Below are 14,470 nucleotides of genomic sequence, written 5' to 3'. Positions count from 1 at the left end.
GATCAGAATCTCCATCCCTTGAAAACAATGAAACAAAAATGGAAGAAGAGGACAGGAGTAGAGTGTCTTGTTTGCACTGGCCTGTTTGCCTGGCACTCATTCGCCAAATGTGCTGTAGTGGGTTGAGCGCCTCCTATGTGTCAGGCACTGTGTCAGGCAATGCCAACCAGGAAATCAACCACAAGTTCCTGCTTACCTACTCTCAGAAAAGCAACGTAATGGTTTCAGAATTCTTTGAGCCAATGTAAGCTATAAAGTGATACAGCAGTCCAATCCACATTAGTGTAATTTCTGACATTGTCATGTACTACCTGCATTCTATTAATGATTTGATTCTATCTCTAAAAAAATGTACCTTGAAACTATTAAAACAGCAATGACAATATTTTCTATTTTTAAGAGTTCATGATATGTCATTCAACCTTATTTTCAGAACACAGAAGCAGTTCAAACTTCAACATTCATAGCAGTGTAAATGTTTGGACAGTGAATATGGCATTTTATTTTTTTTATAACTTTTGCAGCTTACAGAACCAATTATATTACTCAAAATTCAGTATGTACTTACAGGGAAAAGACTGAAGACAAAATTCATAAAGTCCAGTGACCTATAAACAAAACAGTAAGCATGGTCACTGACCTGCAAGCAGGTGCAGCATCAGTGTATATTTAAGGAGATTTATGGTTCTCTTCCTGTCAGGCAGTGATAGCCAACCACCAGTTAGAACTTGTGTCTGACTGAACATTAATCAGCTGCAGAAAGTCATAAGCTTCAGATGTCAGTAACAAAGTCTTTTTCTAGAACTAAAGACATTATTATAGTAACTAATAATCTGCGCATGCAAAAAGCAACATAGTCATTCTGTGACTGTAATCCCTCCCCTCCTTTTTGTTAGAGCTGTGGGGGAGACGTGGGTATATTACAAGCAACTCTGATCTTTCTCTCTTTTACATGTAAAAGATTTTCTGACCAGCTGCAGAGCTATAGTCACAGGCAAACCATAATGGGTCACTGAATTTCTGTTTGAAAATTCAAAAGCCTCATTTAAGCACACTCATATCTGAATGCACAGGGAAAAATAAATATACACAACTCTAGAAGGGTTTATAGGCTTTTTAGATGTCTTCAATATAAAAAAAAAGATTTCCCCTTTCAACTCCCAAGATTTCCAAAGAAATTGAAAACTTAAGAGGAAAAAAAGTACAAGTAAAACATGGTTCTAAGTGAGGCTGGGAGACTGGGAATGTGTTTCAATACATCTTCTAAAAAGGAAATGTCCAGCAACACTCTTGGTCATCTAAAGGATACTCCAGAACTTTCCAGTCTATAAGAATGGGCCAATCTTTTCCTCTTCAAGATTGTTCTGTGGATAAAATGGTGGAGTAGGTGGGGATTCTAAAGATGTGGAATCTAGCACCAAGGACAGAGGTCCACTTACAGACTACAGGTGGCAGCAAGCACTGAACACATGGGGACAGGAAGTCGGGTGGCTAAGTGGTCTGGTGGGTACCCCGACTTTGTCTGCCACCATGCCTCTTCCTCCTAGCAGCTGCCCTGGATTGTTGTTCACTAACCCCCCTCTCAGATTACATTTGGGTAAGGCTCCAGCCCCAAATTTGGGGTGGGGAGCATGAGGCCAGGGAGTAAGCTACCATCATATCCTGGCCTGGCCCCATCCATCAGCTTGAATGAGCACACAGTCCGATCAGGCCCGATGGGGCTGTCGCTAGGAAGCCAGGCTCAAACCAAAATGTCCTCCTCACTAGCTTCAGGCACATAGCCTGAGCCCACTGTCCATTCTTTTGGCCCCAGGTAGGGACAGTCCTCTGAGAATGGGGACCAGCAGCAGGGAACAAGTTAGGAGGTAGAGAGAGAAACTTCGTATGTGACAGGGTTATCTGGGATCAAGCCACATTGAAAAATGAATCCTACCACTGGACTTATCCTTTGTTATATAAGGCAATTATCCCATTTTTTAAAAATCCAGTTTGGGTTGGATTTTCTGTTATGTGCAACCAAAAGACTCCAGACAAGCAGCAACCTAAATCTAAAGCCCCCTTCAAAATGCAAACATTAGAGAATGGAGGGTAGCATACAGTTACATAAATGAAGATTTTCCTCTTACACAGGTGAGCCAAAATCTGCACTGTAGATTTGGCCCAGTTCTGTAGCCCTTACCCAAATTTTAGGGACTGAAATCTCTGGAAATAGGGCCCAGAAACCTGTGCTTAAAAAACAAACAAAAAACAAACAAACAAAAAAATCCCCAGGAAATTAGAATGTGAGGCCAGGTTTGGAGATGATGAGCTCCACAAGAGTAAAACGTGAGGCCACCAATGCTGTAAGAAGTCTTACCATAATAGACAACCTGGGATTGGTACTTGCCTTGCTTCATACTTCTCCTCAATACAAAAGAGCTGAATACAAAAAGCATCTGAGGCTCCCTTGTAGATGGGGCGGAAGGAGCTGCTCTCCTCAGGCAGCGAAAGGGATCCCAAGCTCAAACTTCTGATGCAGTAATCTGTGTCACCCACACTGGACTGCTGAAATTTTTCTGTGTCCTAGAGCAAGGAGACAGGAGGAACCAAGTAGGAATCCTATTCATTTTCTGCAATTTAATGGGCTAGTGGTTGCATCATCTCTACATTATACCATCTCCCTAGGACAAATGTGACAATCTCACCTGAATCGAATCATCCTGAGCCAGGCCTAGTTTTTTTTTTTTTTCAACGTTTATTTATTTTTGGGACAGAGAGAGACAGAGCATGAACGGGGGAGGGGCAGAGAGAGAGGGAGACACATAATCGGAAACAGGCTCCAGGCTCTGAGCCATCAGCCCAGAGCCTGACGCGGGGCTCGAACTCCTGGACCGCGAGATCGTGACCTGGCTGAAGTCGGACGCTTTAACCGACTGCGCCACCCAGGCGCCCCAAGCCAGGCCTAGTTTTAAGGAGATGTTCTCAATGAGATGTTCAAAATTTATAAAGGGATTGAAAGAAGTCCTCATATGAAGATCAGAAAACGAATGGTTTCCATTGGTCTTTCATATAGGATCTGTATTTTAACTACAACACTGGCTAGAAGTTAGAGTGTGGTAGTAATATATATATATTAATTCCACAAGCAAAATACCTCTGTCCACCAAAGTGTTTTCACTGTGATTTTGTGCTACAAGAACTTTGGATCTGCGGACTCTTTGGGTGGTTTCATGATGAGGTGGAGCCCAGCCCCTTGCTGGGACCCACCCAGAAAGTTAGCATTGGACCTTCCAGCCTTGTTTTAGGGGCACCCAAGAAGATGTTATAGTTCAGTTAGAGGAAAATGATTCATTCTGAGAGCCTTCTTGGAGTTCTTTTAAATAAAAGTAATACATTAAACATTAACATAATATCAGCACTAAAAACCTATAATGAAAATCAGGAGTCCCCTGTCCTTCCCATTGCTCTTCCCATTGGGTAGCCCTTTCAACTTTCTCATTTCTTTGGCATTTACCCCCATGTTTCTGAATGTGTGTTAAATACACTTTCTTAATTCCTTAATTTTTGAAACTCCCTACTGGACACTGATGTGGTAGGTAGATGTAACCTTGCGCTACCCTCTTCCCCATATCCTATCTCCTTGTGTCTCAATATAATTAGAGCACAATTCAGGGCTCAATCAGTAAGTACTTACATTGTTATGATTATGTAGATATCATGGTTGCTTTTGAGCAAAGATGTATAACAGGACTTGTTATTTGTGTACTTTGCTTTAATTCACTTAGTTTTCTATTTTTTTTCACACACTTTATCAGATTTGCTAAGTGTTTGTCAGAATTATTTTCTAAACAACCAGGCATTTGAAATAATCTATAACTTCATTTCTTCTCCCCCGCCCCTCTACCCGCCACCCCGATTGAGCCTTGTTCTATCTGTCTGCTGCCCCACCTGCCTTCTTGTTTTCCAGCTCTTGTTTCCTAAGTTCTGGTCTTTTCAATCCCTTCTTTGTTCATGTTCATGCCTTTTTATCACTGGAGTACATTTCTAGCTCCATAAAATAAACAGTGCTATGTAGGTAGCAAAACTCAACAGCCATTGGCTAACTGGGGCACTTCATGGGGTGATCAGACACAGACCTGGCATTTTATGGGGTAGCCACCTCCAGGAACATTACCTGGAGGCCTTTTCCTTGGGGCTGTCAGGTTTGGGGAGGAATTAAGTTCTCCAATCTCTTGCATGAGAAATTGTGATAGGCAGAAGAGTAGCTCCCCAAATGTGCATGGCCCAACCCCCAGAGCCTGAGAATGTTACTTTACAGGGCAAAAGAGACTGTGCAGAGGTCACTGAGTGAAGGATTTTGAGCAAGGAGATTCTTGGATTATCTGGGTAGGCCCAATATAATCAGAAGGGTCCTCATAAAATAGAGGCCGGAGAGTCAGAGTCAGAGACTGAAAGATGCTACGCTACCAGCTTTGAAGATGGAGGAAGGCGCCACATGCCAAGGAATGCAAATGGCTTCCAGAAGCTGGAAAAGGCACGGGAATGGTTTCTTTCCTAGAGCCTCCAGAAGGAACAGAGTCCTGCCTGAACCTGGATCTTAGCACAGTAATACCAGTTTGGGGTTTCTGACCTCCAGAACTATAAAATAATAAATTTATGTTGTTTTAAGACACTAAGTTTGTGGTAATTTGTTACAATAGTGATAAAAAAAAAACCTAATACAAAGACCTGGCTTCCAGTATTTGGAGAAGATGGTGGGAGGAGAGGGCAGGGGTTTCTCCATTTGATGGAGAGTTCCACTTACTCATCTATTTTGTCTTTCCCCATTACACAGTCTCACACGGTGTGGGCTGAACCTAAATTGGGAGCTGTTTCTGTTTCATCTGTCCAGAGAACAGTCATCTAGTTGCTTCACTTGAATACGGTTGATGAGCCAAGTGCTGTCTGCAAGGACTTTAGTGTCCCCAACACTGCATAGGAGACTGTCAGACCCCTTGTTTCAGCCTGGTCCTCGCTCTGCCTTCCAGAAGGCCCAGGCCCTGGGACTTTTGTGGACACAGGAGGAGAAGGTACTCGCTTTCTGCCAGTCCCTCCCCTCACAGTGGTGCTGGACTTTCTCCTTTCTCTGCTGTGCTAAGCCAGTGTAAACTCCTCCATCGATTTTCTTCATTCTAAACATTTTGAAAGGGCTCACCTTCCAATATCTCTTCTCCTACTCTTGTTGTCTTTGTGGATTTGCAGTCTTCTTATTGCTTTACAGTCATTTCCGTGTCTTTTTCCAGAAGGGAGAGGAGATAAACATGAGACATCAATCTACCTTGTTGACCCAGATGCCTTCTGAGGTTCCGGTATGTCTAATGCAGTGGGACCATCCTGTCCCCTCCTGCACATGCTTGTTTGGATCCCTGCAGGAATAGCTGCCCTCCTGGAAACAGAGCATGCCTCACCCCCTGTTGTATGCCTCACTCTTTCCTCCCTGGGGCCTGAGGAGTCAGTGCTATGGTGTGGGTTTCCCAGAAGCAAACTCTGAGCTAAGTTTATTTGGGGAGTGATGCCAGGAAATTTTGCAAGAGGAGTAGGGAAGTGAGGCAAGGAAGGGAAAGACACCAATACAGAGTGTCCCACTCCATCCCACTGAGATCCCTGGGAGACTCGGGAGAACACACCTCAGAGCTGTCCCACCTAAAAGGCAAAGAAACTGGGGTGCTGATTCTCCAACTGCCTTCAGTCATTGTCTGATGGCTGCTCCCCAAGGATTCTGACCTGCCTGCAGGCACAGCACTGGAGAATGACCAGGTACCTGAAGTCCTCATCCTTGGGTGCTGAGGAATGAGCGGAGCCGGAAGGATATGGGTGGGATCCCACAGCATACGCTAAAGTGAGATTCAGAAAATGGACCTGTGCCTGCCTGGTGCACTCTCTTCCTAACAGTACATCCTGCTCCTGACCTGCTTTCTCCAGGCTTCCACACTTTCCCAGGAGGGCAGACCCTGATCCAAGGGTGAAGTGTGCCTCCAGCTGGCTGTGTACACTGAATTCAAGAGGGGGAAATAGGAAATCCACTTGTTACAGGTCCAAGCTTTGTTCTCCAGTTCAGCTTTAGCCATTATAAAATGGTACTTTAATCCCCAGCTGACTTCTGTGTAGACTTCCTAATTGCTCAGAATCTGGAGGAGAAAGGGGTATCAAAAGCTGGCGGTCTCTCAGAATTCCCCTGTCTGAGATTAGTGTTAATGTGTCCCAGGACCTCCATGGAGATGACTCAACTTCCTGTCCCCTCTTCAAGGGCTCTCCAGACTTCTCAGGTTGACTCATGAGTCCATAAGACATGCCGGGGAATCCACTGAAAGCTCACAACTATGCTCAGCACTGGAAAATGAAGCGTATCTGATTTTATGGCACTCTCCCACTTAAAACTTTCAAAGCCTTCCTCTGCTCCTTAGGAAAAATTCAAAATCCCAAGCAGGGTCCACAGAGCCCTGCCAAACTATGTGAATCCTTAGGTTTCTAGTAGGAAACAGAGGGCTCACTCCAATGGAGCAGACACAGGAGGTTTAACAAAGGACAATGAGTGAAGGTGTGGGCAGGGTGAAGGGAAACCAACAAAGGATGAGGAAGTGTCCCAGGGATGGCAGCTGGCGGAAGATGCTACCACCCTTTGGCCTGAATCAGTAACAGGTGGGAGCAGTTCCTGGAACCTGGAACCATATATATATATACACATATGTATATGTGTATATATATATATGTGTATATATGTGTATGTGTATGTGTATACGTATACGTGTGTACGTATATATACGTATATGTGTATATATATGTGTATATATACGTATACGTGTATGTGTATACGTATATATACACACATATATACATATGTGTATATATACGTATATATATACACACATATGTATCTATACGTATATATACACACATATGTATATATACATATACATATATATATATACACATATACATATATCAACAATACAAAATACATACAGGTGTGTGGATGAGCATGTGTGTGGGCAGGTGACACATAGAGTTAGAGAAAACTCTTACAAATGTGTTGCCCCTCCAAAATGCTTTCTTGCTGGACAATGGGAAGAAGAGGAAAAACTGTATTTACTGAAATCGTTGCCAATAATTAATATAGAGAGTATAGTTTCTAGGACCAAGCTGTACATGGGATATAAAGGATTCATCACCCTGGAGGAAGGCCTCATTGAGGAAGGCTTTGTGGAGCACGTGTTAAAGAAGGTGGCAGATATGAACTGGTAGAGAGAGGCAGGGAGGCCTGGAGGAGGAATGGGCACACCAACACTCAGCAGAGAGCAGCGAACCTTGCGGGGAGCCAAGCAGCAGGCGCGCAAGGCCCTGGGCAAGCCCTACCTCCAGTTCACTAGCATTTCCGCTTCGGACTGTTGATGACATCTCCTCAGCTGGGGCTTCTTCTATGACTTCCTTCTGCAGGTGACAAAGGCAAGATATTTAATCAACACCTGCAGTGGTTCAGCACCCAAGCTCTGGGACCAGCTGCCTCGGTTCAGATCCTGGATCCATGGCTTACTAGCTTGGGAAAGTCGTGGAGCCTCTGAGGCCTCATCCGTAAAAAGGGGCTAAGAGCAGTGCCTACCTCACAGGGTTGTTATGAGGATAAAATAAGAACAGGGAGATAGGTGCCAGCTCAGTGCTGGCTCCTCCAAATTCCCTGTAGATGGTAGTTATTACTTCGTTTTTCTTATTCTTCTGTGTACCTTGAAAGCTGCACTGTTTTTTTCAAATGCTTTATTGACAATAACTTTTGAAAAGTTGTAACCTATATATGCATCCATAAAAATATCACCACAAAAACAATGAACATGTACAGCACTCCCAAAAGCTTCCATGTTTCTAGATGCCCCTCCCACCCACCCTGTGCTATTTGGCCAACCATAGGCAAACAATGATCTGCTTTTGGTCACTACAGATTATAGGCTGAGTCTATTTCTGGATCTTCTATTCTGTCCCATTAATCTACTTGTTGTCCTTGGCATCGTCATCACACTGGCTTAAATACAAGAACTATGCAGTAAATCTTGACATCTGTAGTATTCATCCAACAACTGTTCTTCTCCAAAGTTGTTCTGGCTATTCTAGGTCCTTTCCATTTATCAATTTTTCAATTTCTGTAAAATTTCTGAAATTTTGACTGGGAATGCATTGGTCAATTTGGGAAGAGTTGACATCTTGACAACATCAAGTCTTCAAAACCAGGAACGTGGGCATCTCCTTATTTATTTAGGTCCTATTTCTCTCAGAAATGTTTTGTACTTTTTGGTGTACGGGTCTTGAACATCTCTTGTCAGATTTATCTCTTAGTATTTTGTATATTTGTACTGTTGTAAATGGTATTTATTTCCATTTCTGATTGTCAATTACTATTATATAGAAATAAAATTGAACTTTGCATATTAATTTTAAATGCAACTTGCTAAATTATTTACTAGTTCTAGTAGCTGTTTTGTAGATTCTAGATGATTATGTTATTGGCAAATAAAGAACAGTTTTAATTCTCCTTTTCCAATCTGGATGCCTTTCATTTGTTATCTTTTTACGCTGGCTTGAGCTTCCAGTATAATTTTGAATAGAAGTGGTGGGAGCAGACCATTGTTCCTGGCCATGGTGTAAAAAAATTCAGTCTTCCACCATTAAGTGTGATGTTAGCATACAGGTTTTTCAAAAATAAAGTCTAGGGAATTGAAATTCTTTCTGATTCCTCATTTTCTGAGAGTTTCAATGTTGAATTTTCAAACGCCTTCCCTGTATTTTTGAGAGAATCATATAGGTTATCTTTTTTAGCTTGTTTATAGGGTGAGTTACATGGACTGATTTTTTCTGTGAAACCAACTTTGCATTCCCAGAATAAAGTCTACTTGGTCATGATATACTATCTTTTTATATATTGATTCAAATCACTAAAATTTTTATTAGGATTTTTCCATTGATGTTCATTAGAGCTATTAATCTGGAGTTTTGCCTTCTTGTAATGTCTTCTGTTGTCAGAAAACATACTTTAGATGACTTAAATCCTTTTACATTTATTGAGATTTATTTTGTGGCCCAAAATACAGTCTATCTTGGTAAATGTTCCATGTGCACATGAGAAGAATGTGTATTCTACTGTTTTGGGGATAGAGTGTTCTTAAGTGTCAATTAGGTCAAATTTGTTGATGGTGTTCTTAGGATCTATATTCTTCTTGATTTTCTACTTGTTCCATCAATTACTAAGGGAAGGATACTGAAATCTTCAAATATGGTCATTTACTCATTTGCATTTGCAGTTCTATCAATTTTTGTTTCATGTGTTCTGAAATTCTATTAGATGCATAAATATTTAGGATTATTATATCCTTTTGACCTTTGTTATTTCTGGTAATATTCCATGTTCTGAAATCCACCTTGTCTGAAGTGAATAAAGCTACTAGCTGTCTTGCAATTAGTGTTAGCATGCTGTGTCTTTTTGTATCTTTTAAATTTAAACCTATTTGTATCTTTGTATTCAACCTATTGTATCTTTGTATTTGTAGTTTGTATTTTTGTAGTCTGCATATAACCCAGTCTTCCTTTTTCATCTAATCTATTTCTGCCTTATATGATCTTTGGGATAGTCAATGTACACTATATTTAATGTAGTTATCAATATGGTTAGGTTTAAGTCTGCCAACTTGCTATTTGTTTACTAGGTGTCCTTTTTCCATATTTTTGCCTTCTTTGTATTAGTTGTATATATCTTTTTAAGGATTTTTATTTTTAAGTAATCTCTACATCCAACATGGGGCTCAAACTCACAACCCTGCAATCAAGAGTCACATGTACTACCAACTGGGTCAGCCAGGTGCCCCAGTTGTATATTTTTATGAATCCACTTTCTCTCTTCAGTAGGCTTATTAAGTATAACTCTCTGATTTTGATTTGTAACGTCAATATTTTTTTCGAGTTTATGGTATACATCTTTAGCTTATCACATCTACCTTTAGGTGATATTGTACCACTTCAGGTATGGTAGAAAAGCCTTCAAATAATATATTTACATTTCTCCCCTCTTGGTCTTTGTATAAGTCTTGCCATACATTTCATTTTTTACATTTTCTATATAAGCTCCACACTGTGTTGTTTTTATTTTTTTTTAATAATCAATTATCTTTTAAAGAGATACAAATAAGAAGAACAAAATCTTACACATTTACGTTACGATTTCCAGGGCTAGCCATTCCTCTGTGTAGATCCAGAGTTCCATCTGGTATCATTTTTCTTCTGTCTGAAGGACTTCAACATTTCTTGTAGTATGCGTCTGCTGTTAATGAATTTTTCCACTTTTTGTGTGTAGATGAAAATCTTTATTTTACCTTTATTTTTGAAAGATACTCATAGACATATAATTCTAGGTTGAAAGTTTATTTTCTGCCAGTTCTTTAAAGATGCAATGCATGGTCTTCCTGCTTGCACTGTTTCCAATAAGAAATCTGCTGCAATCATTATTTTGGTTCTTCTTTTCCCAACTTGTCTCCCCACCCCCCATTCTGCTTGCTTTTAAGATTTTCTCTTTTTCACTGGTTTTCCATGATTTGATTATGATGAGTTTTGGTCTAGTTGTCTTAGTATTTCTTGTGCCTGCTGTTTACTGAGCTTGTGTCTATGGGTTTACTGTTTTCATAGAATCTAGAATGTGTTTAGTCCTCATTTCTTCAAATATTTTTTTCTGTTCCAACTGCTCTCTCTTCTTCTTTATGGACTCTGATTGCACACATATTAGCTACTTATTAACCCAAAGCTCACTGATACAATGATCTTTTTTATTTTTTAATTCTCATTTCTATCTCAAGTTTAGTAAGCTTTTTTTCTGCAATGTTTAATCTATGGTTAATCCAGTGTATTTTTCATCTCATGAATTGTACTTTTTATGTCTAGAGGTTTTATTTGGGGTGTTTTTTATATCTTCTATGTCTCTCGATGACCTTTGAAACTTAGATAGTTAGAATAACTGCTTTAATGTTCTTGTCCACTAATTCTAACATCTGCTTCATATCTGGGTTAATTTCAATTGGATGAGTTATCTCCACCTTACGCATCATATATTCCCAGTTTTTTGAGTGCCTGCTAATTTTTTGTTGAATTCCAAACACAGTCACTTAGATTAGTTGGGTGTTAGATAATTTTGTACTCCTACACCTATTCTTGAACTTTGCTCTGGGATTCAGTCACTTGGGAGCAGTTTGATGCTTTCAATTCTTGCTCTAAAGATAGGTTAGACATGACTGGAGCAGTGCTCTGTCTAGAACTAATTATTCCCTACTACGGATGCAGGCAAGACTCTTCTGTGCACTCTCCCAGTGCCTTGTGGGTCCTAAGGTTCTCCAGTCTAGCTGATGGGAACAGGCACTAGCTCCAGCTTTGGATGAGCACTGGCACTGTGAACTCTACTCCTTTGGGGAGGTTCTATCCTCAGCCTGACCTTAACTATTTCCTTACATGACTGTGCTGATCAGTCCTCAACTGAATACACAGGGGTGACCCTCTGCTGGTGTCTAACGTCTCTGCACAGCTCTCTCCTCTCTAGTACTCGGTCCTGCAAACCTTAGTGGCTTTAGTCTCCATGGATTTACAGATCTGCCTCCTCAACTCAGAGAGTCCATCAGGTTCCCACTGGGTTCTTCTGCCCTGTGCTGTGGCCTCAAAGTCTCCCAAGACAGGAGGCTGGGGCAATCAGAGAGCTCACCTGGCTTATTTTCCATCTCTCGGGCATCACTTTCCTTGGTTACCTGATAAGCAGTGTCTTAAGAACTGTTATTTCATACATTTTGGCCACTTTTTGGTTGTTTCTATAGGAGAATAAATCTGGTCTCTGTTACTCCATTTTTGCCAAAATTAAAAGTTCTTTGTACTAAGTTTCTTTTTCTTTTATTATTATTAATTCTATTCATCAGCTTCATTTCCCTCAACTTAATCCATGTCATACAACCTTCTTTAAAAAGGCTCAGGTGTCCCTCATTCCCCTCCTCTGGGATGCTTCCCATCCTCCTTCCCACATAGTGAATTAGGGCTTTCATCTCCCCCACTGAGTACACTCAGACATAGCAAAGTGCCTGACCATTGTGCATGCCCAACCTCCATTCAGAAAATAAACCAGCACTTGAAATATAACAGCCAACCAGCTACAGGTTGGGTCCTTTTGTGGTCTGGGGCATAAGAATGCATTTTCCGCAGAGACAATGTGGAAATCTGGGAGGACAAGCCAGGTGGCCTAGTGCTAAGATAAAAGTCCTCCCTCCATCCTCCTGTTCCCAAGATTTTCTTTGCACGAGTTGATGGGCAAGGGGGAATACTGTTTCACCCAAGGCTGAAAAGGAGAAAAAAAAGAGAGTTGGAGGCTGAAGTCCAGAAACAATGGCTTAGCACCTGCCCCCCATCCTGGGCTCAGGAGGGGTTCTGGGCCCAGCTGGACGGAGAAGTCAGGCAGACCAGAAGCTGAAGGAGTGTGTAGGGAAACACGCCTTGGGATTCTGGCCACACACAGTGCTGATGTAGGACTAGGCCAGCAACATTAGCCTGTTTAAAAGGGAGACCATTTTCCTGTCCCACCCACTAGGTGAGGCCTTATTCCTAAGGACACAAGAGACATGCCCTGAGGTCCTGCAGGAGTATGTGAGGACCCAGAGCCCGATAAATTTGGCCATTTATACCACAGTAGTATAATCCAGTATAAATATAATCCAGTAATATATAAATATATAATATATATTACATATAATAATTATATAATATATATAATTATGATAAATATAATTGTATATTTATAATATAATTATTATATATTAATTAATATTAATTGATATTAATATATTGTTTTGTATTACTATAATTATAATAAATATAATATATAATAATTATATGTATAATGTGTGTGTGTGTGTGTGTGTGTGTGTATCCAGTATAAATCCAGCCAATGGCTGGATCTGTTGGCTTGTCCGCCATTTTCTATGTAATCTATTACGTGGCTGACTGGCCTCCTTTGGTGTGGGTCTAACTCCTTCTTTAGGTTAGGGTGGCAGCAGCACATGCAGAACTCTGGCAGCAGTACGGTGCAGGTCATCCTGGAAGCAGGAGGGTGCAGGTGGTGGTGGGGCTCCTGCTGAGGCCAAAGACAAGTGGAGCCAGTGGCTCTCCAGGAAGCTGTGTTGGGCATTTCTATAGCTTCCAGGAAAGAAAACAGGGCCTCATCTGACTATGTGGGCAGTGTATAAGTCTCTTCAGTATGTCTGGATTTTCTACCTGCCTTTAAATGAGCAGCTTCATCTGCCTCAGCCTCCTGAAGTTAGGGAATGGGTGAGAAGGGAGGAAGAGCAAGGATGAAACTCCATTCTGACCTGTATTCTTGAAGCTAGCGGTGAGGCTCTGATTTGTCTGTTATAAACACGCACCCAGTATTTCCTCCTGCCTGCTGTCTCCCTGGTCTTAGTGATAGTGAGATATTTTCCACATCAGATCACAACTTCTTGATGATGAGCCTAGCACCAAGAACGCCCTGACCCCACAACACAGACAGCTCCTAGGCCCACCCCAGGGCCCCAGGCGTGGGTGAATGACTTCCATTACCTGAATGCTTTCCATGGTCTCTGGAATGACTTGTTTCTGTGGCTCCTCCACTATTTTCAGGAAACTGTGGCTGCTACTACTGAGCTTAGCATCTTTGAGAGAAAGAGTGGCATGAGGACAGAAAACAGACAATAAATATCTTCACAGTCACAGGACGTTGAAGACAGCATGGTAATTGATGTGTTTCTAAAATGCAGCACATCTGAAGAACTGTAGTGCAGAGGGAAGTACCATGAGGTGGGAAGCATAGCCCACCCCAATTCTGACCTCACGGTGCCCTTATGCATGTGATGGAGATAAAATGATACCTGCCCCTATAGGAGCTGTGGGAGCAAAGGGATGGCAGTGATAGGCCTGGCCTTGTAGGCCTGGCCTTGCCCACAGGGGGCCCTCACCCTCGAGGTTCCTGAACCACTGGTCTTTTCATGGGAACCCCCTTTCAAGTTTACAAACAATCGATTAGCAACCTTCTGGGTAGCAGGCTTTGAAATGATTTGGAAACATGGGTGCTGAAAATTAGCATAAGGGCTGCTTTCTGTTTGTTTGAAAATATTATAGCATGCAGTCAGACAGTGGCCACTATTTTCACTTCTCTACTTTCTAAGGAAGAAAGTACTGTTTTAACTGTTCTGGAAAGTCAATAATCAGGGTAGTGTTTGTGTATTTAACCTTCACTAAAAATTACAGTAGAAAAAAACTTTCCCATTTTGTCTACAGAGCTTTTATCCCCCTCCTTTCACTCCCTCCTCCTTCTGCATTCTTGTCCTTCTTCCTGCCCATCTTCCTTCTCATCCTTCGAATTTCTCTTCCTGTCTCTCTGCCCCTTTCTCTCAACTACTCTCTTGTTGATCTTTCT

At 41.5% G+C, this 14,470-nt stretch overlaps 1 protein-coding gene across 2 annotated transcripts in view; it reads right to left on the bottom strand.

Annotated features, from left to right (window-relative positions):
* The window catches only part of CFAP61 (cilia and flagella associated protein 61), a 285,028-nt gene that overhangs the window by 188,139 nt on the left and 82,419 nt on the right, over positions 1-14,470 (bottom strand). For both annotated transcript variants that reach the window (XM_043602984.1, XM_043602985.1), the window contains exons 9-12: positions 13,615-13,706; positions 7,372-7,446; positions 2,387-2,562; positions 569-608 (exon numbers count right to left, since the gene is read on the bottom strand). In XM_043602984.1, coding sequence (XP_043458919.1) covers positions 569-608; positions 2,387-2,562; positions 7,372-7,446; positions 13,615-13,706 — 383 coding nt within the window. The remainder of the gene's footprint in view (positions 1-568; positions 609-2,386; positions 2,563-7,371; positions 7,447-13,614; positions 13,707-14,470) is intronic.

The sequence above is a fragment of the Prionailurus bengalensis genome, chromosome A3 (assembly GCF_016509475.1).
Source record: "Prionailurus bengalensis isolate Pbe53 chromosome A3, Fcat_Pben_1.1_paternal_pri, whole genome shotgun sequence".
Classification (NCBI taxonomy): Eukaryota; Metazoa; Chordata; class Mammalia; order Carnivora; family Felidae; genus Prionailurus; species Prionailurus bengalensis.
The sequence above is the reverse complement of the archived record's forward strand: the minus strand, read 5'-3'. Positions and strand labels throughout refer to the sequence as shown.